At 48.5% G+C, this 27,138-nt stretch overlaps 2 protein-coding genes across 39 annotated transcripts in view; both read right to left on the reverse strand.

Moving 5' to 3' along the window:
- Positions 1-11,271, reverse strand: part of B4GALT7 (beta-1,4-galactosyltransferase 7) — a 28,659-nt gene extending 17,388 nt beyond the window's left edge. For 10 of the 38 annotated variants that reach the window (XR_011525427.1, XR_011525421.1, XR_011525430.1 and 7 more), the window contains exons 1-6: positions 11,102-11,271; positions 7,168-7,530; positions 4,205-4,430; positions 3,009-3,092; positions 2,639-2,743; positions 1,614-2,115 (exon numbers count right to left, since the gene is read on the reverse strand). Coding sequence is in view for 13 of the 38 variants with exons in the window: in XM_070570193.1 (XP_070426294.1) it covers positions 1,960-2,115; positions 2,639-2,743; positions 3,009-3,092; positions 4,205-4,430; positions 5,749-5,838; positions 7,168-7,530; positions 9,209-9,370; positions 9,927-10,095; positions 11,102-11,174 (1,428 nt within the window). In the remaining 25 variants the exon portion in view is untranslated. Of the gene's footprint in view, positions 1-1,344; positions 2,116-2,638; positions 2,744-3,008; positions 3,093-4,204; positions 4,431-5,748; positions 5,911-7,167; positions 7,531-7,810; positions 9,371-9,926; positions 10,096-11,101 lie in introns of those variants that run through there. The other 28 variants (XR_011525436.1, XR_011525434.1, XR_011525435.1 and 25 more) reach the window with 19 other exon arrangements.
- Positions 11,272-14,131: 2,860 nt separating this feature from the next.
- On the reverse strand, positions 14,132-17,736 carry TMED9 (transmembrane p24 trafficking protein 9). Its single transcript, XM_070570200.1, has 5 exons — positions 17,459-17,736; positions 17,189-17,289; positions 16,461-16,586; positions 15,953-16,099; positions 14,132-14,999 (listed from the first exon to the last, which is right to left on the reverse strand). Exons 1-5 carry the CDS (start codon positions 17,640-17,642, stop codon positions 14,850-14,852), a joined length of 708 nt encoding a protein of 235 aa, XP_070426301.1. The 5' UTR covers positions 17,643-17,736; the 3' UTR covers positions 14,132-14,849.
- Positions 17,737-27,138: the final 9,402 nt, after the last annotated feature.

Consider the following 27,138-nt stretch of genomic DNA (forward strand, 5'->3'; position numbering starts at 1 on the left):
TTCAGGCTGCATCACCATGGATGCCTCGATGATGGTGGTGGTGGCAGTGGCCATGGGGAAGTGTGGGGCCGCAGGGTTGGAGAGGTGCCCCAGCCCAGGCTGAGTCGGCTGATCTTGATTTTCTTCTGCTCAGTCCACTCCCCTGGTGCAGGTGGAAAGGAAGGAACCCCCCATTTTTCAGGTCTTCCTATGTGACAGATGAGTACAGAGCCAGGAGCTTTGATGTCACATCCATTCCCACCAACTCCAAGAGGCTGGTGTTATGCCCCCATGTTACATAAGTCCAAGACGACAGAGACAGGGAGACTGGCATACAGAACGTATGCAATTCCCCTCTCCTGGGCCTCAAGTTGAGAAAGTCCCTCCCATCACCCCTGCACCGTAACCATGGTTATTTGCCCCTCAGCATAGTGAGTGAAGCTGAACTGCTGGTTGAGGTCAATCTAAGGACCCTCGGTCACACATCTGAACAGTTATGTGGAACCTGAAGCTTCACTCATCTTTGCTTAAATCTCTTGACTTACGTACAGGTTGTACAGTGCACAATCTGTGCAACTACACACAGCAGCCCTGAGATCATCCTCAGAGACAGAGTGTTTTTGGACCAGAGTTGTTGAATCCACCCTCCTGAACTCTGGGAGCTCAATCTCTTCCCTCTCCAGTATTTCAGCTGCCCTACAGTTAAGCAAACCAACCTTAACTGGTCCCAAGTCTCCTCTGACTTCTGCCCCAAATCTCTGGCAGTCAGACACCTTGAAGGAGTGATTTACCTTGCAGGGTTCCTCCGCTCCCACTCTCTCATTGGCCCCAGGCTTCCCTCCAGATGCTTCCTCCAGGTCACTCCCCGATTCCATGGCCTCCTTCAGCTCCCCTCCTTCACCTCGCCCTGGCATTTGGTGCTTACTGCTAGTCCTCCTCCTACTGTGGGAACACTCTAGGGATTCTCCTCCTTCTCCCACCTTCCTCCTCCCATCGCACAAATGTGCTCCTCCGTCCCTCAAGCCGTGACCGAGTCATTGCCGACGCGCCCTGCCTACCCTAAGTCCAGTCCTGTGGATCTGTTTCTGTGCATCTCCATGAGGCAGGATGAAGCCCTCCTCCCAGAGTCAGAGCCCACCAGAGTCTGGCAGTGGTCAGACCACCCAGAAGGGCAGCAAAGCCTGGAGGGCTGTGGGAGGTGGCAGGAACCTGTGCCTTTGGCTTCTCTCCCACCTGACTTCCCCTGGCCGTGTCATCCCTAGCCCTGCCCCAACTCCTTGCCAGCTTATAACTAAGAGAGGTGTTACCTTTTGCCACACCCCATTCCCCTAAGCCACAGGTGACAAACTGGTGGTCCACAACACATTTTGTTTGGCCTGCCATACTTTTTTAAAGTTTCAATTCATTGCTATCATTTTAAAATTAACCGATTTCACTTAAGAATCCAGAATTCTCGTTTCTTCTGAAAAATCAGAAGATCTGGCAACATTAGGCCCACACTCCTGTATGGTGACATCCAGCTGGAGCTGGCTTCAGTTGTTCCCTTTCTGTGGGGCTTGCATTCTGGTTTCTGCAGCTGTGTCCCTCCCAAACACCCTGGCCACCCACGTCAGCAGCCTGGGGTCTAACGGTACCTCTGCAGGAGGCGGTCCAGGGGAAGGAACAAAAGCCCGCAGGTCTCAGCACGTGAAGGAGGGCAGAGCAGGGCAAGCAGGAGGCCGGGCAGAGTTCCAGGCAGAAGCCACATCCTAGCCTCTTCCATCACTGTTTATTGCCAGCAGCATCCCAGGCACCCTGTGTGTGTCCTGTCCCGGCTCAAGCCTGCCTCTGGGAGTGGGGCTGCTGCAAACACAGGGCTTGCTGTCCACTACTTCAGGCCACTGCATATCCTGCTGGAGCTGGCCCGGGGCCTGAGGCTTGGTCCTGGTCCTGAGAGGCAGTGCAGCCTAGAGGCACTGGCTTCCTTACTGTCCAGCCAACTCAGCCAAATGTGCACCAGGGGGTAGCTGCCTTGTCGCAGTCCAACATGATGTTGAGAACAGTGCAGGGGGCCCCTCCCACAGACAGTGCTGTACGGGAATCCACACGGTACTTCACGGTGCTCAGGCCTCCCTCCCGGTCCACCTTGAATTGCTCCTGGGAAGAGAGGGCAGAGAGAGCATATACTTAGGGCTTTGTGGGTGCCAGCTGTCCGCTGATCCCCCACAACCTCGTCATCAGCGGTCCTGTGATTCCCACTGAAGAGAGGAGGAAATGCTGCTCAGAGATGTGAAGCTTCACCCACGGCTGCCCCCCACTGGTAGGCAGGAGAGCAGGGATTCTTCAGCTGGACTAACTTGGCTTCTGGAGAAGCGGCTGTTTGAGGGATAGGGACTCCTGTGCTGCAGGTCTGCTGCGATTCTGGCACCTTCAGCTGAGGCCCGCCCCCTCTCCAGCCTGCAAGGACTCTGAAGTCTCGGCTGACCCACAGTGCCCAGCGCCCAGCCACCAGAGCAGGGCATCCCAGAGCAGCCACCAAGCAGAATGCCCATCAACTGGCCTGGGCCGAGCAGGGCAGGATGGGGCCATTTGGGGCAGAAGGAGAACTTGTGAACTGTTTGGGCCTGTTGGTTATCCACATCACCACCTGTCCATCCCCAGTCAAGGGACCAGCCAGCACCTGTTTTTGAGCTGCGATGCGCTTCTGGTCCCTCTTCCGCCAGGCTGGGTCATGCAGGTGGTGAAATGTCTTGTACCCAGTTGTGATTCCCGAAGGGCGGAAAAGCTAAGGAGGCCAAAGGTGGTTGGGTCAGGCTGCCCCTCCTGGAGCCCTGGCCCTCACACAAGTCCTCTGGACTCCTACTGCATGCCACAGGCAGGGGCCTGCATTCCCATTCTGCAGAAGTGGTGTGCTAGTCAGGGGGCAGGGCTGGGATTGGAACCAGGGCTGCCATCTCCAAGCCCCAGGAACTTCACCTGAGGACAGAGAAGGAAACCTTGAGGCAGCCACAATGATGGAGGAGGTAGCAGGGCCCTGGGTGGGGTGTTACCTGGAGCCCGGCTCCTTTGATGCGCCGGTAGAACTCGTCGTCCTCGCGGCCCCAGCCCCAGAAGCGGTTGGACATCCCATTGCACTGACACAGAGACAGACAGCGTCACTTGCCCCATCCTCCCAGGGGCGCTCTTTGGTCTCCTACTATTCGGAAGTACCAGCCCGAGCCAGGCTAGGCCAGGCCAGGCCCGGCCCCCTCCCCTGGTGGTTCCGGACACCCAGATGCTTACAGTTCCTACAACCTCTGTGGTACAGGGGGAACAGTCAGCACATCCCAGTCCCTTTGCCTGTTCTAATGGGGCCTTGAACTTGTGTGAGATGATTAGTTTCTCAAAAGCGTCTGACTGGTGGGAGGGGACCTCTCTGGGGAGCTGGTGATGGGCAGAAGTGCCAACTCCTGCTCGATTTCTGCCTGCTTCCATACTGCCATTTCTCCTACGGTGGCTCTGCCCAGGTCTCTGCCTCTGTATGAGAGAGGGACAGTTTGGCTCTACGGCAGACGCCTATTTTTGACACCCAACTTGGAGCTTCATTTACATAAAGCTGGTTTCAGCCACAGCTTGAAGAGAGGAGCAGGAGATGGGGGTCTAAGCCGCTCAGTTCTTCCCACCCCACCCACCCACCTTCACTCCCAGCCACAGTGACTGACTCAGGGATGGGCCCATGACTCAAGTCGGGCCAATCAAGAGCCAGCGCGAAGCAGTTCTGGGGCTCTTATCTGGGCTGTTGGGGAAGGGGGCTCCATCTTCCAGTGGACTTGGGCGTAGATGGATGCAGGCTGCAGCTATAATAACCACCTTGCATCCTGAATGTCTGAAAATAAATCCAGTCTAGAGAAGGCAGAACTGAGAGATGGAAGGTGAAATGGTGCCTTGGTGAACCTGTCTCAGAGGCTGGGCAGGCCGTACCTGCAGCCAGACCCTCCATCCCCAGCCCTACCCAGAGCTTTCCACTTTCCCCAGTCTCTGAAGCCAGCTTGCACGGGGGTTTCTGTCACTGCGGCAGAATCCTCCCTGGCTGACTTGCTCAGCCCTGCTCCTTTCTCATGTCTCTGACTGCTCCTGGGTTCCCCTGCGGGGCTCAGGCAGGACTCCTCCACCCGCAGGGCCCCAGAACTGCTGCTCCTCCTGCCAGTGCCCCCACCCAGGAGGGCGCTCCCTGGTTCTGAGCAGGGCAGGCTGGGCTGGGCCTCACCAACTGGTAGTGCTGCTTGGAGAGCAGCAGGATGCCACCGACGTAGGTCTTGTAGTGGTAGAGCGGGTGGAGCTCTGGGGAGGCCACGTGGAAGGGCCCAGCCTCAGGGAAGCCATAGTCCAGCTCCTCGTTGAGAGGAAGCAGATCCACATCGTGCATGGCGATGTAGTCCGTGCTGTTGCTGCTCTCCAGGAAGCCCACGTTGATGAGTGCTGCCCGGTTGAACCTGTGCAGGGCGGGCAGTGACCTTGCTCTCCCCCAAAGTCTGCATGACAGACTGTCCTCCACAGCACACCCCCAGTGCCTACACCCCCCTCCAGCCCAACCCTGCCTTCACTGTGGGGCTGCCCACTGCACGTCTGCCCCTCCACTCATCTCACAAAGGTTTGCTGAGCACTTCCTGTGTGCCAGACACTGTTGAGAGCTCTGGAGATGCAGCAGTGAGAACTCAAAACTCAGCCCTCAAGGAGCTGACTTTCTAATAAGAGGAGACAAAATCAATAAGCAGGTAGGTAAGAAGCCAGACAGTGGGAGGTGGCGTGGAGAAGAGTAGAGCAGGTGAGGAGAAAGTTTGCTGGGGTGGGGCGGCTGTTCTGTTAGACAGGTGGTTAGGGAGCACCAGGGCCAAAGGGTGACATGTGAGCAGAAACCTGAAGGCATGAGGGAAGGAGCCCAATGGAAATTGGGGGAATGGGGCTCTGAGCAGAAGGGAGAACGACTGCCAAGGCCTGAGGCAGGAGGAGACACCAAGAAGCCAAGCATAGCGCATGGAGGGGCTTAGGGGATGAGGTCAGAGGGTGACAGGCCCCTGACAGACTTGGGCTCTGACCCTGGGCGAGATGGGGAACCTTTGGAGGGCTTAGAGCAGAGGGCTTCCTGCGACTTAGGGTTTAAGAGGATTGCTCTAGTCGGGGTGTTGAGAAAAGATTGGAGGGAGATGGGCTGAGAGGCCATTACAATCATTCAGGCAAGAGATGGTGGTGATTTCGCTCAGGGGAGTGAAGACAGTGAGAAGTGGGCAGATTCTAGACGTATTCTACTGAGGGACTGGATGTGTGTGAGCGGGGGAAGGAGGAACTGAGGATGACCCCAAGGCCTTCTGGCCTGAGCAAGTGGAAGCGTGCGGCTGCCCTGTGCTGAAATGGGGATGGGGACAGGGGAAGCAGGTCTGGGGTGGGTGGGGAATCAGGAATTCAGTTTTTACCAGTTAAGCTTGAGAGGCTTCTGAGACTACCAAATGAATGGTTGCTCAGGCAGCTGGATGTGCAAGTCTGGAGTTCAGGAGAGAGATCTGGACAGGGACACAGACTTGGGAGTCACCAGGAGAAGAGATGGGATTCAATGCCACGAGATGCCCCAGTGAGTGACTGTAGCAAGAACCGGGGATGCCAAGCACTGAGCCGCAAGGAGCACCCAGGTTGAGGGATCAGGGAGATGAGGCAGAACCAAACAGGAGGTGGGAGGGGTGGCCAGTGAGGAAGGAGCAGAACGAGAGAGCTGCCCCAGAGGTCAAATGCAGAGGTTTTAAGAAGGAAGTAACTCACTTGGCAAACGCTGCCGAGAGGTCGACAGGATGAAGGCTGAGAACTGGCCTTTGGATTAACAAGCTGGGCTCACTGGTGATGTCAATGGAGCTGTTTCAGAGTCATGACAGGGTAAACGTCTGAGTGGAAGAGGTTTGAGAGAGCGAAAGGGAAGGAGCTTTGCTACAAAGGGAAGCAGAGAAATGAGGTGACAGCTGCGGGGGATGTGGGATCAAGGGGGTCTTTCTTTTCCTTTTTTCTTTTCAGATGGGAGCTACTTCAGTATGTGTGTAAACTGATGTGAATGCTCCATGAGGGAGGGAAAACTGACCATGCGGGAGAGGAGGGAGCCAACAGCTAGAGTGACGTCCTTGAGTAGGAGAGGGGGACAGGGATCCAGTGCCAGAGTGGAAGTGCTGCCCTGGGAGGAGCTGGGACAGTGCGTTCACGGGGACACATGCACAGAAGCTGGTGGGCCCATCCAGGGGGCAGGGACTTGGGAAGTCCTCTTCCAGTTGGTTCTGTTTTCTAAACAGAAAGCAAAGTCAGCAGCTGAGGGTGAAATGGGGGGAGTGAGGAGAGGAGGTGTGCAAGGCTGCCGCGGGGAGGGGAGGCAGCAGACAGAGGAACGCGAGGCTTCCAGGCAAGGCTTCCTGAGCCAGGGCTCATTGTCAGCAACGCGAGCAGCATCTCTGGCCACTTCCAGCCACCCAGGGGCAGATGTGGAGTAGTCAGAGTTGGGTTTCGTGAGGCGGAAGTTATGCCAGGCAGAAGGGGGCAAGGGAGTTGAGGCGTGTGCGGGAGAGTGATTTTAATGCTGAGCCACGGAATCCAAGTTAGGTAAGGAGAAAGTGAGGACAAGGAAGGTGGGCAGTGAAAACTGGGAAGACCGTGGACTAAAGGGCCTGGTGGGGCCCAAGAATTGCTGGAGTGTGTCTCCCAGTGGAGTGAGTTGGCAGGAAAGGAGGTGGGGGTGAAGTGTGAGAAGCTTGAATTGTGACCACGGAGGGGAGCAGTTTTTGGTAAGGGTAAGGATTTTAGGATAATGCCAGACTGTGAACAACTTTAAAGCCTGGTCTTGAGCCTCCCTTTCCCTATTCCCTACAGCCATCCCACCCTTCTACTGTGCTGGCCGAGACACCATCATCCCAGACGACTATGAAACCACCCAACAGGTCTTCCCGCCCCTTCTCTTGTCCTGATATAAGCTATTCCACATACAGCAGCCACAGAGATCTTTTAAAAATGCATATCAGATCTGGACCCTCCCCCAAAATTCCCATCACGCCCAGTGAAAGAATGCTCCCTCCCATGCTCCTGCCACTGCGCCAGGTGGCCCACTTGGCATTGGACCACTGCTGAGAAAGGGAGCAGGCCCTAGAGGCCTGGGCAAGGTAAGGCCCCTGGAGAGGGGGTGCTGGGTCAGGAGGCAGTCCCTACCTGAAATGATCCACCTGGTTGAGCACATAGATGTGGTGCTGGATCTTCTTCCTGCTCAGGAAGCGGTGCATGTGGGGCACAAAGACCAGGAGCTCCTCAAAGCGTTCACGGAAGGGCACCAGCACTGCCAGGCGATGGGGACCCCATGATGCATCTTCTTCCCAGTGCTCAGGGGGTGGCTCTGGGGGGCACACCCGGGGTGGGCCTGGGGTCTCCTGCCCTTGTCCCCTGGCTGCCCGGGCCATGTCACCAGAGCAGCTGAGCTGCAGCCAGAGCAGGGAGAGGAAGCCCAGTAGGAGACAGGCAACGAAGAGGTGGAAGACGGAGCATTTCCGGGGGAGGCCACTGGGGAGCAACCTGGACCTAGGACAAGAGCAGAGACAGGTCAGAAGGACAGGGCCGAGCTGGGGCCTTGTGACAGACCCCTTCTCTGGTTTCCCCACAAGTAGGGCACACATGACTTGTCTGCCCCAAGCGCCTGGGAATTAGTGCAGAAGCAACTTTAATGCTTTTGCTGATGCTTCTACTGGGCATCAGAATCCTGCTTACCACCCTAGGTCCAGCTTGTGCCATCCCACCTCCAAGAAGTCCTCTGACCACTCTCGGGTCACAGAGCTGCCGCATTTCCTTGATGCTCTCTTACTTTCTGTGGGTGAGTCCTGGTCAGACCGTGAGCTGCTCGTGGGCAGGGACAAGGCTCCTTGTCTCTTGCACTTGCCGCTCCTCAGGACAGTGGCTCATGTCTTGAGCTGATGGCAGGAGTCCCGCCTTAGAGACCCCACCCACTGCCTTCCATACCTGCTCCCCTGCAAGTTCACCCCCTTGGTTTTGTCCTGCTTCTCACACCAGAAAGCTCCCCAAGACAGAGATGTGTGCTGGCATCAGTCCCCGTGAAAAGACCAATTGTTTACTCTGGAAAGATTGGACCTGCCCCCAAACCAATACAAAGCCAAACTGACAGTGGCAGTTCATTGAACAAGTCTCAAAGCTTCAGTCCAAGAGGCAGCCCATGTGACAAGAGATGAGAGACAGATGAGGGAAAGAAAGATGAGGGGCTGCATACAGCACCCAGGCTCATTTCAGAAATGAAAAACAGCTGAGTATCTTAGACACTGGGGTAGTGTGGCTGCGAGAGACGGCCCTTTCGGTTAGAAAGTACTAAGAAGCAGGCGGAATTTGCCTGATTCCTTTGTCCCTCTCTCTGGAAGTTTCTGAGGAGGAGCTGAGGAATCCAAGACAAGGGAAGCTTCCTCTATACTACTCCCCCTGAAACAATCTGCAACCTCCTTTCCAACCTTTACGAGTCACCAAGTCACTACCAGGTCTTACAGACTCTACCTCCTAAGTGTCCCTTTGCTCCTTCCTCACCCAGTGCCTCTCTTTTAGCTCAAGTCTCATCTGGTCCTTGCCCTTCCACCTCACAGATGATCCTCCCCTGTTTACAAGATAATAGCAGAACCCTTGGCCCGAGAGTCAAACCCCTCTGTGACCTGGCCCCAGCTGCAGTTACCCCTTGCCACTCGCCCAGTGGTATCATACTGGTTAACTCAGAGCTTCTCCACTCACCATACTCCTTCCTGCTTCTGCCCTCACACAGCCTGCTTCTTCCGCCTGAAATGCCCTCCTTATTTTCTCTGCCTGGAAGCCCCCCAGCTGATCCTTCAGGACCAAACTCCAATGGCATGGCCAGCACCATGTGACCCCTGCCCCCATGTGCACGCAAACTGAGATACACGCTCCTTCCTTTGTGTTCCCATGGCATCTGGTACTTCCCTCTTTGAAGCCCTTACCCACAGGCAATCAGATTCCTATCTGTGGCCCCAGCACTCGTCAGACAGCAGAAGGCTTGCTAAGTGAGTTACAGGAAGTGTTCAAGCAGTTAGGGCATGCTTTAAGTCACAAACTAGAGCCAGGCCAACTCCTGCCTTTCTCTAGAGGCACAACTGCCAACCTGGAAGCCAGCATCCCTGAAGCCAGGCCAGGTCCCCCATGCAGCAGAGAGGTGGTCCGGTAGGACATCCTTGCAGGGCTCCTAACTTACCCCCTGTTGTCCTGTGGTGGGGGTTTGCGCTGGGGAGCAGCGGAGCCCAATCCTGCAAGTGGCCTGGGAAGGCTGGAACCTCTACAGATTCTTTCTCGCCCTCCTGGCTCTTTCTGGGGGAGAGGTGGAGACCGGGGAGATGGACACAGGGAAATATCCCACCTTCGGGGGAAGAAGCAGTGACTATTATCCAGGGGTACGGCAGTGATTGGGCATTCCATGCACTTTCACATGCTGTTCCTTCGGTCCAGCCTCCTCTTCCCACCACGATCACGTTCCCATGGGCAATCTGATCCTGCCTCTAAGGGCCCAAACCGCTGAGCAACCGAATTCAGAGCTGAGTCCCAATTCCCCAGGACAGTGGACACTGAGAACTGTTGTTCCTGGTGCCACCTGGTGGCCAACTCCAGATGTGCAGACCTAGCTGCTCCCAGGCCCAGGCCACCCTGCTCTGATGGGTAGATTGTCTCCATCAATCTATAGGCCCAAGGCTAGTAAGAGGCAGATTCAAACCCAGGTATGCTGGCTCTAGAGCTAGCACTCTAATTGCTCCATTAGCCTGCATCTGTTGCATGGATCTTTGTACCCATGTGTGAAAAGTACGAACTGACATCAATACATTTTTCTGGGAACAAGGTTATGTTCCAAAGGCTTATGGAAATGGATCAGGAAATGGAAATTCTCCTCCGTTACCCTTCATTTCTTCCCTCACACAAACCTTAGTGACACAAGGTTTGAATCATCAGCTGCTCTGATTACAGAATCTCCAAACTGCAAAGGTAACTGGAAGACAACTAGTCCCTCCTCTGTGTCAGGCACAGCGTCAAGAGTTTTACATGTGTCATCCTCAGTCCTCATACAGCCCTGCAGGGTGGATGTTATGATCCCTGTTTCAGAGATGGAAAGGCTGAGGTCAGAAGGATTAAGTGATCTGTTTCTGGTCACATGGCTATTAAAGAGGATTGCTGTCCATGCCTGATTCCACAGTCCAGGCTTTCTTTCTATTGTATTCCTTTCTTCTTATTTCAACACCAAGTCTGAAAAATCCCTAATGGCAAAGACTCGTGCCCGTTCTATCCCGGAATCTTTTGGCACCTGGCAAACTTAAGAGAAATAAAGGGAATGAGGTATCATTCACTGGGTGGAGTCCCACTATCATGTGTTCTGGGTGAGAAGAGTTTTGGGGGCACATCTCAAGACTGAAGTGTGGGTGTCTTCCCAAATTTAAGTGGCCAAATAGCCTCCCACCCACCCCATTCCCCTTCTACTTTAATAGGAAACATCATTAGCTAAGGTCTGAGTCCAGCTCACACCTAATGACATGGGGCAGGCCCCATCCAAGTAGAGCTGCACAGGAAATGAACTAACGTTCTGTGTGAGGAATGCCTAGTAAGCGCCAGGCAGAGCATACAGAGCTTCTGTCTGCTGTGTTCTTCTGGGTGGTCAGCAAATGACGGGGAAGCATGAAGACGGGCGGGTAAAGTCTGAGGCTACATGGATGCAATGGGGGAGGCAGAGACCAGAGAAACGGAATAAACACCCTCAGAGACTAGGGAGAGACATAAAGACACAGATCCACTGAGAGAGGTCAACGGAGTCAGAGAACCGCACGAAGACAGACAGAGGCCAGTGGAGAAACACAGAGAGAACCATAATGAGAGAAAGACTTGTAAAGACAGAAACAGAAATTCAAAAAGGGGAATCAACGGAGAAATACAGAACCCCGGAGTGACGGAGACGGGTAGAGACAGAGACCCACACAGAGAGAGACATAGACCCTCAGAGAGCCCGCAGACACGGAGAGGACGGCCTCGGGCTCCTACATTCCGCGGGCCGGCCCAGAAAGGACTGGCACCCGGGAGGACGGGGCCCGGACCGGCCGCCGCCGCTCACCTGCCGTCCTCCCAGGGCAGCTGCGCCGCTTTCCTCCGGGAGGGGAACATCGTTGGGGGAGGCGGCGGCGCATGGAGCTCGAGCTCCCAGCCGGGCCGGGCCGGCCTCCCGGGCCTACGCGGCGCCTCCGCCTCCTGCCCCGCCCAGGCCGCTCCGCCCCGCCCTTCGGTCCGCTGGGTCCACCGCTCCGGCCGCACCGTCTGCTCCCCGAAGCTGCCGCGTCAAAGGTTCCGCGCGCGAGGAACACGTGAACGCTCCAACCGCCCGAGTGACTGCTAGCTGCCCTCTACACTCCGAGAAACTGAGGCCCCTCAGGGAGCTCTAGTCACTGGGCTCGGACTGCATTGAGACTCTGGGCTTCCAAACGAGCGCCCTGGGACAATGTGCGTCTTCCTCCTCGTCCCAAGGGAAGGCGGGGAGCATCTGGGCATCCCTGCTGCCAACCCAGGTGCATTCTTCCTCCGCAACAAGCTTGGAGGGGGCAAGGCCAAGCTCAGGGCTGTCTTGGGTTCAGCCGATACCCCAAGTAGTAGTTAGGAGTCAGGCACTAAAGACTTATTGACTGGATGAGAAACCTGACTCTGCCAATTCAGCTGCTTTAGGTCAAGGCACAATCTCTTTGCGTCTGTTTCCTCATCTGAGGGTATAAATGGTGCCTGATGTACATGGTTGCTGTGAGGATTAAAGGAGAAAATGCAAATACTTGGTACAGTGATGGGTGCAATAGTCAACTCTATATAAATGATAGTGATCATCCAGGAGAGGGCTACTTTGTGGAGCTGAGGTGAGAACTGAAGAAGGGAATAAGGAGATTGAGTTCCCATGTCTGCGCTGTCACCGTGCGAACTTAGCCCCAGCTGGGCCAGCCTCCCACCTGTGAAGAGAGCGGCAGAGTTATTAGAATTGATTTCCTCTGCTCTTCCAGGCAAAATTTAAGTTTCTTAATAAATAGCTAACATCTATTAAGTTCTTACTACGTGCCAGTCATTGTTCTAAATTCTTTACTACTGTCATCTCATTTATGAGTATTGTACGTATTATGCCCACTTTAAAGATGAGGGAACTGAAGCAGAGAGAGGTGATTCAGGACGTGAGCCGAGACAGTGTGGCTGCACTATCTGTGGTCTCAACCACTCTGCTTCTGAGAGGACTTCCTTCTGAGTGGGAAATTAACCATTCCCAGCAGCCCCCATTCTCCCTTAAACCCAGCATACAACCCCCCTTCCTGCTGAACTCTCCCAGGGCACAGCACTGTACACCACAACCTTGGCAAATCCAACCTCGGCCTGACTGACGCCCTGCAGAGACCAACTCGGTAAGGCCAAGGATAGAAGCAGGGAGAGGGGACTGTGACCTGGAGAGCACAAGCCCATCTAAAGGAGACAGCTACCATTCAGTCCAGCTAAGTGTTGTAGTCAGGATGGAGCCCCCCTAATGTCAGATCTGATTTATCTCAAGAAATCAGATTTCACATAAAAATCCAAATAACTAACTTTAAACTGTGACATCCACAGTCATGTTGGTAATAACTACCCCTAATATGATGGGATGAGAAAGGCACTTTACTTCTGCAGTCTTCCTTTCAAAAACCCAGAACTTATCTAATCATGAGAAAAAAAGCAGACAACTTCCAAATGAGGGAAATTCTACAAAATACTTGACCAGTACTCCTGAAAACTGTTAAGGTAATAAAAAAACAGTGGAAAGTCTGAGAAAATGTCACAGCCAAGAGGAGCCCAAGGAAACAAGACAATTAAATGTAACATGGTATCACAGATGGGATCCTGGAACAGAAAAAGGACATCAGGTAACAACTAAGGAAATCTGCATAAAGTATGGTCTTCAGTTAAAAATAATGTATCACTATTGATCCATTTAATTTTAATAAACATACCATACTAATGTGCGACATTAATAGGGGAAACTATCTTCACAATTTTCCTGTAATTCTAAAGCTGTTCTAAAAGGTTTCTCTAGGGGCCAGCCCAGTGGCGCAGTGGTTAAGTTCGCGCACTCTGCTTCTTGGTGGCCCGGGGTTCACTGGTTCGGATCCCGGGTGCAGACATGGCACCGCTTGGCATGTCATGCTGTGGTAGGTGTCCCACGTACAGAGGAGGATGGGCACAGATGTTAGCTTAGGGCCAGTCTTCCTCATCAAAAAGAGGAGGATTGGCAGTAGTTAGCTCAGGGCTAATCTTCCTCAAAAAAACAAAAAATTTTTTCTAAATGTGGACACCTAGGTGGCGATATGAGTGCAGATTACATCCTCCTAGCAGTTCAAGTAGCCTCCAGACTTGTCTCCTCACCCCCAATCTCCTTCTCACACACTGCTGGATAAACCTTCCATCAAATTTTACATTCGGGGTCTTCTCAAATTTGAACAGTGGATAATGTCCAAATCTCTTACCTGGAGCTCAAGGCTCTTCTAACTCTAACCAACCTTCCTTTCCAGCTTTCTCACCCTGACCCCCACCCCCCTACAACACACACACCTCCAGCTGCAACCATGCCCATCCAGCTGCATACCAACGGTTTGCCTCTGCTTCCCCCAACCACTCCCACCCTGCCTTCTTTCCTCAGAATCCTTCCTCTCCTTCAAGGGCCTTGCTGAAAACCCGTGCTATTGGTTATGTTCATCAGTATCCTCATCCCCACCAGCCCAGGGATTTGTCCTTCCCACACCTGCAGCATTCCTCTGATGAATGCACACTACCTCCCCTAACGAGGCACTTCCTTGCAGCACCATGACAATTCGGTCCACCTATTCTGGACAAGCAGGACAGCACTTCATAAGGGAGCTGGTGCAGAGGAAATGTGGATTTGAGGTACCCAACATACTTGTTGGATTGTCTTGGCAAAACATACCTTCATACCTGCCGCAGGAAGGTATGGAGAGGATGGAAAGAATGAGGTTCACAGGTGGGTCTTCATCTTGGAATGTGAAATGCTTTGCCCACTGGGAGAACGGACATTCCCTGAAGCACCTTGCAGTGTTATGCTCACTGATAGTAGAGTAACTTTACACTGGACAAGAAGTCAATTTTTTTTATTGGGAAACCAATGTAACAAACCTAGACTTATCGAAAATGAAATCAGTAACTAAGACTCTGCAGGCCCCGTCCCCAACCAGCACCAAGGCCTCTGCTTGGCCTGACCCCAGTTCCTTGAGCCCCAAAAAGGACAACCATGTGAAGAACCCAGGGTCAACCTCAGGGGCACTCTCCCACACTGCAACCCCCTCCACCCCAACCTCAAGTGACACACACACCCTGGATCAGCAGGCTGGGTCTAGACCCAAGGGGGGAACAGTGAGGTTCCCAGGGTGGCAGGGATCACAGCTGCACCTCAACATGCCCCCAATCCCCAGGTAGCAAAGGAAGACAGAAGGAAGACTGGCTTGCCCACCCGCTCCCCTCCCCACAGCCACCCAGATGACAGCCTCACGTCCCTGATCAGTAACACTGTGATTCTGAGGTGCCAATGGGGTTCCCAGTGGCTTCACCAGCCCCTGGGTGATTACTGCAAAAGGCTAGAGCCCAGGGGAGAGGGCAGGCATTTGCCCCACCACCTGCTCAGTAATAGCCAGCCAAGCTGCTGCCCTCAGCTTGTGCCTGGAGTGCCTGTGGCCCCTCTCCCCTCCAGAACATCCACGGCTGGGAACCAGCCCTCCTGCCAAAGAGAAATCAGTTCCACGAGGCCCTTTCTCCCCCAGCCTGAGAGGAAGGATGGCCTGTGAGGTCTGGGATGGCTACACGAGTTTCTTGGCTTCAAAGAAGCTCTTGAGGTGTCGCATCTGCCAGACGCCGATGGCTACGAGGATGAGGGTCTGCAGAATGGACCACCATAGCACTCGCTGGTTGGTGCTCTCGCTGGTCTGCCGGAAGCGCTCCTCTCGCCACTGTGGGAGAGGAGAAAGGAAGAGGAGCCTGAGTTGGCTGGGCCCCACCTGGGGCTGTTAGAACTGCTGGGTTCCCTCCCCGGAGGATGCCTCAGGGCCAACCGGCTTTGCCCAGGTTCCGCCTGCAAAGAGCCACCCCACCTGGGGACTGTATCATCCTCACCAGCTAGATGACCTCAGGCAACCTGCTCATTTCTCCTAAGTCTGTTTGCTCACCTGTCAGACACAGCCCTCACTGGGTCCTACCCTGGAGCCTAGGGGAGAGGTAAAGTAGTTGTAGTATCATGCCACCTGCTAGAACTGTCCTGAAGCACTCGGGAGTGGACTTGCTCTGAGCCCACTGCCCAGGTATCCCAAATTGCTCCTTGAAGACTGTAGGCACAGGTTGCAAATTGGTGGGCCACGGGATGGATCTGGCCCATACATGGGTTTTGTTTGGCTCACACAATGTTTTGCCAACATTTAAAACCCCGGAAATTTCACATTAAAAACCTGGACGTCTAGCTCCTCTTCAAACCCAGGGCTAGCATTTCTGCAAGGCAGCCCTCAGCTGACAATCAACTGAGGTTAGATAGGTCACTGTCCTACCAGTCCTTACGATCTCAGATTCACTCACTGTACCTGCCTGGCTCCTGGACACAGGTGAGTTTGAAACACCTGGTCCTGGGAGCACCTGGAGCCATGGAAACAGCAGCCAAGGTACTGGTATCAATTTCCACTCTGCCACTGTGTATGTGTAACTGTGTGATTTACAGCAAAGACAGCCTCTTAAGAGCCTGTCTCTCTCCAATTACAAAGTAGAGTTAGTAACAATCATCCCACCTTTTAGACTTGCAATGCAGCTCAGACAAGTAAGTCCCTTGGGTTTCATAATGAATCTGACATGCAGCTCCTGGGTGAGTCAGTTGGCAGCTTCTGGGAAGAAGCCCACCACTCCCGGCCCAACCTCTTACCCGCTGGTAGTTTTGCTCTTTCTGGATCTGTTCCACTTGCTCCACCAGTTGTCGCACTCGTAGCTGCAACTCACTCAATTTGTCTTTGGCAGCAATTTCTGCATAGTCGTTGGCATGTTCACCCACCTGGATGTCCAGGTGAACTCTCTGGGGACAGTTAAGGAAATTAAGGAGAATCAGGCAGCTCTGCTCCATCTTCCTGCCAGGGACTGACAGCTGGTCCCCCCACCTTCCTTCGTTTGCTCATTTAGCCAACACTGACTGAAGCCTCCTCAGTGTCTAGCCCTATGGGGCTCCAGGCACACCGGCAAGAATGAGCCTTGGCTGACGGTCTGACCAAGGCATATAAAAAGAACTCAGCAAACATGCCCTACATGTTCACTGGAAACCCAGTCTTGTTAGGTGACACAGAATCCGACACACTCATTGCACATCCACAGCACCACCAGTCCCCAGCCTGACCAGGGGCTAGAGGTTGACAGCCAGGAGTGACACTGGGTCCACTTACCAGCATGCCTCCAGCAAAGAGGGAGAACTTGGTGGAATTGGAGTGCAGACAGATCTGGTGCTCACCAGGAGTATGAGAGGTGAAAGTGAACCTGCCTTCAGAGCCATACTGCCGGGCCAGGATCACCTGGAGAGAAGGGGCTTCAGTGAGTATTATGTAGCTTGTCTGAGAACTATTTGGGGCAGGGGTGAAGAGTATGACATTAGGTTGACATGTGACCGCTTTTGGGAAGAGCTTTCCTTTATTCATAGCTCATGCCCTTTCAACTCTTTTGGTGTGATTCTTTTTTTAAATGGAAGGTGACAGCTACGTCTTTGTCAAAATTAAAAGCTGCTCATTCTTTTCCAAAAGTACGCTATTCTGTGAAATCCTGAAGTCTAGCTGTCACAGATTTAGAATTGACAAAACTCATTGATTCCCAGCACCACAATTAATCCACTCATCACACCTATAAGATAGATGAATTTCCATTTCACAGACGAGGAAAATGGCTCGGTGAAGGTATCTGACTTGGCGGAATCATGCAGCAGTGAGAAGTTGAGAGGAGCAGCTAGCTAACACTGCAGCAGCCCAACTTTGGGCTGGAGTGAAAATCCGGGATCTTCTCACACCAACTGTTTTTACCAGTTTAGCAGATGTGGAAACTAGGAGCGGAGGTACCAGAGCCTGCTGAGTCTGGCGCTGAAGTGCACAGCAAAGGGCTCGGCGGGGCTAAGGGGCCGGCTCACCTTGTCCTCTGGGTCCTTCACCTCCACGAACATGCCAAGCCCGGGGGTAGCCGGCTGGTACTCTTCCCGCTGTTTGTCATACAGTTGCGTCCGGTAGTTTCCTGCAGGGAAGCCGGGAGGGCCCAGGTCAGAGAAGCGCGAGGGAGCGCTGAGTCCGCGGCCGCCAGGGCACCGGGCGGCCAGCTGCCCGGGGCTCTGGACGGCTGACTCTCCCGCACCCTCCGCCCCAAGACTTCGGTCTGGTTCCAAACTCTCCCCCTCCCCCCGCACCTATAACCATGGTCTCGTCCGGAATCTCCTCAATAAAGCACTTCTTCTCCGTCTCCCCGATGTGGAAGTAAAGCGTGCCTCCGCGGGCCGCAAAACACAGCAGCAGCAGGAGGGCCCGAATCACCCTGCCCAGTCCCGCTCCGGGCCAGGGCCCGACGAACAGCACGCCCTGCTCCGCAGCCATCTTGCCCCACCTGCTCGCGCAGCCGCAGCCGACCGCGCCACGTAGCCCAGCCGCCGCCGTGGGGCGTGTCGGGACAGCGAGTTCCGCAGAGTGGACTACAAGTCCCGAGATGCCCCGCGGCCGCGGCGCGGCAGTACCTGATTGGGGCGCGGCTTCTACCTGCGACCGAATTGGGGCCCCAGAATTGAAAGATTCTTTCCGCTGACCTTCGTCGAGGCCCGGTGACTGTTGATGATTATCAGCTTTTTACAGATGATGAAAGTAACGCAGTTTGTTTGAGCCGGCGGAGCGAATAATGAGCAGAACAGGATTCGAACCGAGGATCCCCGACTTTCCTCGGCATAGCATCTACCACTTGGTTTGCTTCTATTTTAAAAAATTGAACTTTGAGAAAAATGACACAAACAATGCAGGAATTTATCTTCGGGAAAAAAAATACCAAAAAGAAAAAAGCCATGGCCTCCCCTTACCTCTTCTTTGCCACGCGGACCACCCCTCGTTCCCCCAGGCCTCATCCACTATTAAATCTGGTCTGTATGCTTTCACACCACCACACACTCATCCACGCAGGCTTTGCTGCCGGATTCTGGCCATGATGGCTCGTCTCCGGACCGGGTTTCTGTGTCCCAGTGACCTGCAGGTAAAGGGATATTGGTGGGGGACTTGGGGCGGAGCCGCCCAGTTTTGGAGAGCTCTGCATTCATTTTGAGATCAGCAGAAGTCTGGGTTTGCCCGTCGTGTCCTTCCTGGATTTTATCTAAATTTCTGTGTATTTTGGCAGCTCTTCGGAATTAGCAGTTTATGACTGTGCTACATGAAGGTTTCACAGAAACTTCTCTTTTTTTGTTTCATTTGGCCCTAGGGAGGGAGGTTTAGTGGAAATGTGTTCACGTTTTCCCCCCTCATTAGAAAGTCTTTACCTTATTTTTCTTAACAGTAACAATATTCCATAATATGAATGTACCTTATTTTTTTTTTTACCATTCCTCTGATGAAGTGCTTAAGATTTCTTTCCTCCTAATTATTTGCTCTTATAAATAACTCTGCGATAAAAATTCTTGTTCATTTTCTAAAAAGCGTTACTGTAGAACATAGTTTTGTTGATAGCGATCACAAAATTGTCCTCCCCAAAACTTTGTATCAATTTACAGTCCCACCAGGAGTGTGTCAGAGAGTTTACTTCCCCACACCCTGGTCAAATGTTAACCTTTTTAATCTTTGCAAAATCAGTGGATGAAAAATTGTATTTCACTGTCCTTTTGAACTTTTCCTTCCTTGGATACTGACCATTTTTTGTTGGTCATTTGTTTTCTTCTATGAATTGCTGGTTGTGTTTTTCTTAGTGCTATTGTAACTACATACTTTACTCCTGATGTAACCTCCATTCAGAATTAATAAATGATAACATTTTATAATAATAGTTTCAGGTATTTTTAAAATTAAACTTTTTAAATTGAGATAATTATAGATTCACATGCAGTTGTAAGAAGTAATGCAGAGAGATCTAATGTTCCCATTACCTAGTTTCCCCCATTACAACATCTTGCCCAAGTATAATACAATATCACAACCAGGATATTGACATTGATACAGTCAAGATGCAGAATATTTCCATCGCACAAGGATCCCTAATGTTGTCCTTCCTATTATAGCCACACCCAGTTCCCTACCCCTTCCCCCTCCTTACCCCAACCACTGCTCTGCATTTTCCGTTTCTATAATTTTGTCATTTCAAGAATGTTGTATAAAGGGAATCACACAATATGTAACCTTTTGAGGTTGGCTTTTTTCACTCAGCATAATTCTCTGAGATTTATTCGGCTTATTGCATGTGTCAACAGTTTCTTTTCACAGTAAAAAGTAACCATTACACACAATGTATAAAGATATAATTTTGTGCTATCAACAACTGAAATGGGTGAGAACAGAGCTGTTAACGGAGCAGAGTTTTTGTATGTTATTGAAGGTAAACTAGTATAAATTCAAATTAGAGTGTTATAACTTTAGGATGTTAAATGTAATCCCCATGGTAACCACAAAGAAAACAGCTAAAGAATATACACAAAAGGAAATGAGAAAGGAATTTAAATGTTTCACTACAAAAAATTAATGAAAAATAAGACAATAAATACAAGAAATGAGAGACAAAAAAGCTATATGGGAAATAGAAAACACATAACAAAATGACAGAAGTCCCTCCTTATCAATAATTACTTTAAATGTAAATAGGTTAAAGTCTCCAATCAAAAGACAAAGACTGACAAAATGGATTAAAAAAAAAATGACCCAACTATATGCGGTCTACAAGAAATTTGCTTTAGATCCAAAGACACAAGCAGGTTTGAAAGTGAAAGAATGGAAAAGGATATTCCATGTAAATAGTAACCAGAACAGAGCAGGGTGGCTATACTAATATCAGACAAAATAGACTTTAAATAAAAAAAAGTTACAAGAGACAAAGAAAATTATATATTAATAAAAGATTCAACACAGCTAGAAGATATAATGATTATAAATCATTACATAAATATTACATATTTACATATGTAATAACAGACCATCAAAATAAATGAAGCAAAAAATGTCAGAATTAAGGGAGAAATAGTTCTACAGTAATAGCTGGAGTCTTCAATACCCCACTCTCAATAATGGATAGAACAACCAGACAGAAGATAAGTAAGGAAATAGAGGACTTGCACAACCCAGTAAGCCAACTAGATCTAACAGATGAATACAAAACACTCTACCTAACAACAGAATACACATTCTTTTCAAATGGATGTGGGACATTTTTCCAGGATAGGTGAAATAGTAGGCATATATTGAGACAAATTAAGTCTCAATAAGTTTTTAAAAGATAGATATCATACAAAGTATCTTTTCTGACAACAATGGAAAGAAGTTAGAAATTCATAACAGAAGGGAAACTGGAAAATTCACAAATTTGTAGGAATTAAGCAACGGATTTTTTTTTTTTTTTTTTTTTTTTTTGGTGATTAGAGCTATTCACTTATTTATTTAACCACCATGGATTGAGCACATAGTTAGTGCCAAGCCTTATGCTTGGTGTTAGAAATATGTTGGTGATTCAAAAACAGACACATTCTACCTAAAGCAATCTATAGAGTCAATGCAATCCCAATCAGAATCTCAATGACATTCTTCACAGAAATAGAACAAAGAATCCTAAAATTTATATGGAACAACAAAAGACCCAAGATAGCCAAAACAATCCTCAGAAAAAAGGAACAAAGTTGGAGATATCACGTGCTCTGAATTCAAATTATACTACAAAGCTATAATAATCAAAACAGCATGGTATTGGTACAAAAACAGGCACACAGATCAATAGAATGAATTGAGAGCCCAGAAATAAAACCACGCATCTATGGACAGCCAATCTTTGACAAAGGAGCCAAGAAGATACAATGGAGAAAGGAAAGTCTCTTCAATAAAGGTGTTGAGGAAACTGGACAGCTACATGCAAAAGAATGAAAGTAGACCATTCTCTTACACCATACACAAAAATTAACTCAAAATGGATTAAAGAGTTCAATGTAAGGCCTGAAACCATAAAACTCTTAGAAGAAAATATAGGCAGTACACTCTTTGACATTGGTCTTAATAGTATATTTTTGAATACCATGTCTACTCAGGCAAGGGAAACAATAGAAAAAATAAACAAATGGGAATGCATCAGACTAAAAATCTTCTGCATGGCAAAAGAAACCATCAACAAAACAAAAAGACAACATACCAACTGGAAGAAAATATTTGCAAATTGTATATCTGACAAGGGGTTAATTTCCAAAATATATAAACAACTTATGTAATTCAACAAAAAGAAAATAAACAACCTGATCAAAAAATGGATATGAACAGACATTTTTCCAAAAAAGATATACAGATGGCTAACAAGCACATGAAAAGATGTTCAACATCACTAATTATTAGGGAAATGCAAATCAAAACTACAATGAACTATCACCTCACACCCGTCAGAATGGCTATAATTAACAAGACAAGAAATAACAAGTGTTGGAGAGGATGTGGAGAAAAGGGAATCCTCATACACTGCTGGTGAGAATGCAAACTGGTGCAGCCTCTATGGAAAATAGTATGGAGATTTCTCAAAAAATTAAAAATAGAACTACCATATGATTCAGCTATCTTACTACTGTGTATTTATTCAAGGAACATGAAATCAACAATTCAAAGGGATTTATGCATTCCTATGTACATCGCAGCACTATTCACAATAGCCAAGATGTGGAAGCAACACAAGTGCCCATCAACTGATGAACGGATAAAGAAGATGTAGTATATGTATACAATGGAATACTACTCAGCCATAAAAAAGACAAAATCATGCCATTTGCAACAACATGGATAGACCTTGAGGGTATTAGGCTAAGCAAAATAAGTCAGACAGAGAAAGACAAACACTTTATGATTTCACTCATATGTGGAAGGTAAACACATAGACAAGGAGAACAGATTAGTGATTACCAGAGAGGAATGGGGTGGAGGGAGGGCAAAAGGGGTAAAGTGGCACACAGTATGGTAATGGATAAAAACTAGACTATTGGTGGTGAACACAATACAGACTAAACAGAAACTGAAATGTAATAATGTATACGTGAAATGTACACAATGTTATAAGCTAATATGACCTCAAAAAATAATAATAATAAATTTTTTTAAAAGACACATTCTCTGGCCTTCTGGTGCTTACAATCTAGCAAAGGAGACTGCATAATTGTAATTATATACTTTTTTTCTCTCTAAACAACATAACCAATGGATCAAGAAGAAATGACATCTCTAAAATACTTAGAGATGAATGATAATGAAAACACAACATATCAAAACTTATGGGATACAGAGAAAGCAGTGTGCTAAGGGGAAAATTTAAAGCTCTAAATGCTTACATTAATAAACAAGAAAGATCTCAAATCAACAACCTCACTTTACAACTTAAAGAACAAGAAAAAGAAAAACAAACTAAAAAAGCAAGCAGATGGAAGACAATAATAAAGATTAGAGCAGAGATAAAGAGAAATAAAGAATAGAAAAATAATAGAGAAAATAAATGAAATTGACAAACCTTTAGATAGAAGGACTATGAAAAAAAGAGAGAAGTCTCAAATTACCAAAATGAAATGAAAGTGAGGACATTAGTACCAATTCTAGAGAAACAAAAAGGATTATAAGAGAGTACTAGGAAAAATTCTATGCCAAAAAATTGTATAACCTAGATGAAAAAGACAAATTCCTAGAAACACATAATCTACCAAGACTAAACCACAAAGAAATAGAAAATCTGAATAGACCTAAAACTATTAAGGAGATTGAATCAGTAATAAAAAATCTCCTAATGGACAAAAGTCCTTATGGCTTTGCCAGTGAATTCTACCAAACATCTAAAGAAGAACTAACACCAATTCTTCTCAAACTTTTCCAAAAAATTGAAGAAGAGGGAACATTCCCTAACTCATTTCTAATTCATGGATTCAGGGTAATTCAGCATTAACCTGATACCAAATCCAGACAAAGACAACTGCAAGAAAAGAAACTACAAACTAATATCTCTTATGAAAATTGATGCAGAAATCCTCAAAAATATATCAGCAAACCAAATTCAACAGCATATTTTTTTCTCCCCAAAGCCTAGCACATAGTAGTACATTTTACTTGTAAGTCCTTCTAGTTCTTCGATATGGGACTCCACCACAGCATGGCTTGATGAGTGATGTATAGGTCCGTGCCCTGGATCCGAAACAGTGAACCCCAGGCCATTGAAGCAGCGCATGTGAACTTAGCCACTACACCACCAGGCCAGCCCCTAGCAACATATTAAAAAGATTTTACACCATGACCAAGTGGGATTTATTCCTGGAATGAAAGAGTGGTTCAACATACAAAAATTCATCAATGTAATACACTACATTAAGAGAATAAAGGGGGGGAAAACGTGATCATCCCAATTGATGCAGACAAAGCATTTGACAAAATTCACTAGCCTTTCGTAATAAAAATGCTCAAACTAGGAATAGAAGGAAACTACCTCAACATAATGAAAGCCACATATGAAGAATCCACAGGAACATCATACTCACTGGTGACAGACTGAAAGCTTTTCCTTTAAGATTAGGAACAAGACAAGGATGCCCACTTTTGCTACTTCTATTTGACATAGTACTGGAAATCTTTGCCAAAACAATTAGACATGAAAAAGAAATAAAATACACCCAAAATGGAAAGGAAGAAGCAAAATTATCTCTGTTCACAGATAATATGAGCTTCTATGTAGATAACCCTAAAGATTCTAGAAAAAAGCATATTAGAACTAATAAACAAATTCAGCAAAGTAGCAGGACACAAAGACAAAAAGTCAGTTGCATTTCTAAACTCTAACAATGAACAACCTGAAAAGGAAATTAATTTTAAAATTCCATTTACAATAGTATCAAAAAAATAAAATATTTAGGAATTAACTAAGAAGGTAAAAGACTTGTACAATGAAAACCACAAAACATTTATGAAAGAAATTATAGAAGACATAAATAAGTGGAAAGACATCTCATGTTCATGGATTGGAAGACTTAATATTGTTAAGATGTCAATACTATCCAAAGCAAGCTACAGAGTTAATGCAATCCCTATGAAAATCCCAGTGATGTTTTTTGCACAAAACCCATCCTAAAATTCATAGGGAATATCAAGGGACCCCAAATAGGCAAAAGTATCTTGAAAAAGAAGAACAAGTTGAAGGACTCACATTTCTTGATTTCGAAACTTAGTACAAAGCTACAGTAATCAAAACAGTGTGGTACTGGCATAAAGATGGACATATAGACCAATGGAACAGAATAAAGATTCCAGAAATAAACCCTCACATGCATCATCAAATGATTTTCAACAAGGGTGCCAAGACCATTCAATGGGGAAAAGATGGTCTTTTCAACAAATGATGCTGGGAAAATTGAATATCCAAATGCAAAAGAATAAAGTTGAATTCTTCTGCCATAAACAAAAATTAACTCAAAATGGACTCATGACCTAAATATAAGACATAAAACTATAAAACTCTTAGAAGAATACATACAGCAAAAGCTTCACAACATTAGCTTTGGCAGTGATTTCTTAGACATAACACCAAAGGCACAGGAAACAAAAGAAAAAATAGACAAATTGGACTTTAAGAAAATTTAAAATTTTTGTGCATCAAAAGACATTATCAACAGAGTAAAAAGGCAACCTACAGAATGGGAGAAAAAATTTGCAAATCATATATATCATAAGGAATTAATATATAGAATATAAAGGGAACTTCTAAAACTCAACAACAAAAAGACTGCAAACAACCCAAATCAAAAATTGGTAGAGGACTTGAATGGATATTTTTCCAAGAAGATATTCAAATAGCCAATAAGCATATGAAAAGCTTCTCAACATAACTGATTATTAGGGAAATACAAATCAAAACTACAATGAGACAGTACCTCACATCCATTAGAATGGCTAGTATTAAAAAAAACAGAACACAAGTGTTGGCAAAGATTTAGTGGAACTGGAACCCTTGTACACTTTTGATAGGAACATAGAATGGTACAGCTGCTGTGAACAGTATGGTGGTTACTCAAAAAATTCAAAGTAGAATTACTATATGATCCAGCAATTCCACTTCTGGGCATATGCTCAAAAGAATTGAAAGCAGAATCTCAAAGAGATATTTATATACTCATATTTATAGCAGCATTATTCACAATAGCTAAAAAATGGAATTCCAAGTGCCCACTGATGGATGGATGGATGAGCAAAATGTAGTATATACACACAATGGAATATTATTCATCCTTAAAAAGGGAGAAAATTCTGATATATGCTACAACATGGATGAACCTTGAGGACGTTATACTAAGTGAAATAAGCTAGTCACAAAAAGACAAATACTGTATGACTTCATGTACATGAAGTACTTAGAATAGTCAAATTCATAAAGTAGAATGGAGAGATGACATCACCAAGATGGCAGAGTGAGTAGTCTTCTTTGTCTCTCCTTCTTTGAATCTACAACTAATTGGACATTCATTGGTTCACAAATGATATCCATATAGCATCTCAGGATGCCTGAGAGACCCATGCTGCTATACATTGGAAGGTGAATGGACTTCACCCTGGGAGGAGATGGAGATAGGTGTAAACTCTCTGACCCCCGACCCCCGGACAGCCTAATATCTGCAAGCAGCTTTTTTCCAGCGGACTCCCCCATAGCATCACCATGCACCAAGGGCGCGAGTGTGTGTGCACTGGCAGAGCGATGGTGGGAACAGGTGACTACAGCCCTACCTAAGCCCCCCACAATTACACCTATGCCCATGGGGAAACTCCAGGATCCTGCACCGGCAGCAGGGAAAGCCTCTACTCACCATTAGTGGAGAGGCCCGCCCAGCATTCAGAATGCCAGAAGGCTCCTGAAGAAGAGGATCCCAGGCAGGGCAGAAGCCCACCAACTGCCGCTGGACTCACAGACTCTGGCTGTGTCCCAGAGGGGGCAAGGGGCACCCAGAGATCCCGTGGGAGTTGTCAGAGGCTGGGTGGAGCTCCGGCAGCCCATCTCCATGGCCCAGGGGGAAACTCCAGGGTCCTGCACCAGCAGCAGGGAAAGCCTCTACTCGGCATTAGCGGAGAGGCCCTTCCCAGCATTCAGAACACTGGGAGGCTCTTGGAGAGGATGATCCCGGGCAGGGCAGCAGCCTACCAACCGCCTCTGACTCATGGACTCTGGCTGTGTCCCAGAGGGGGCAAGGGACACCCAGAGATCCCGTGGGAGTGGCCAGGGGCTTGGTGGAGTTCCAGCGGCCCAGCTCAGCGGCCCAAGGGGAAACTCTACGGTCCCACAGCAGCCTCAGAGAAAGCCTCTGCAAAGCACTAGTGGACAGGCCCCAACTGGCAATCACAAGGCTGGAAGGCCCTGGGGCAAAAGTAGCACAGCTAGGTGAGCTAACCACAGACTGTAGAAGATACCCGTAGCTCTGCTGGGACCTATAGTGGACAAGTGAGATCTTGTGGGCTCTGACAGTGACAGAGCTGCGAATAGGTGATCCTGCTCCCGGCTGCTGGGAAAGCCCATAACACCGCTGCAGACCCCAAGGAGGGAGCACATCTAGGTGGTCTGCAACAGTAGGCACCAGCAGCCTGAGGCCCCCTTGCGATTGCCCCCACAGCTGATGAGGGACCCCACAGGACCACTGTGACTATGAAGAGGGGCCCAGGTCCAGTCAGCAACAGCTGACAGGGTTCCTGGTCGGTGCAGTGTAAACAGCTGCTCCCCCACCACACCAGTTGAAACAAGTGGAAGCAGTAACTAAACTCTATCTCTATGCGGAGGCACAAATTCACGCCATCAAGCAGTATGAGAAAATATATTAAATCTCCAGAATAGAAGAAAAATGACAAGTACCCAAAAACAATCCCAAAGACAATGAAATCG

Source organism: Equus przewalskii, chromosome 13 (genome assembly GCF_037783145.1).
Source record: "Equus przewalskii isolate Varuska chromosome 13, EquPr2, whole genome shotgun sequence".
Taxonomy (NCBI): Eukaryota; Metazoa; Chordata; class Mammalia; order Perissodactyla; family Equidae; genus Equus; species Equus przewalskii.

Coding starts and splice junctions, on each gene's coding strand:
- TMED9 (XM_070570200.1), bottom strand. CDS start 17,642: ATGGCTGCGGAGCAGGGCGTGCTGTTCGTCGGGCCCTGGCCCGGAGCG. Junction 17,290..17,458: donor GGACGAGACCATGGTTATAG/GTGCGGGGGGAG, acceptor GCTTCCCTGCAG/GAAACTACCGGACGCAACTG. Junction 16,587..17,188: donor TGAAGGACCCAGAGGACAAG/GTGAGCCGGCCC, acceptor CCTTCTCTCCAG/GTGATCCTGGCCCGGCAGTA.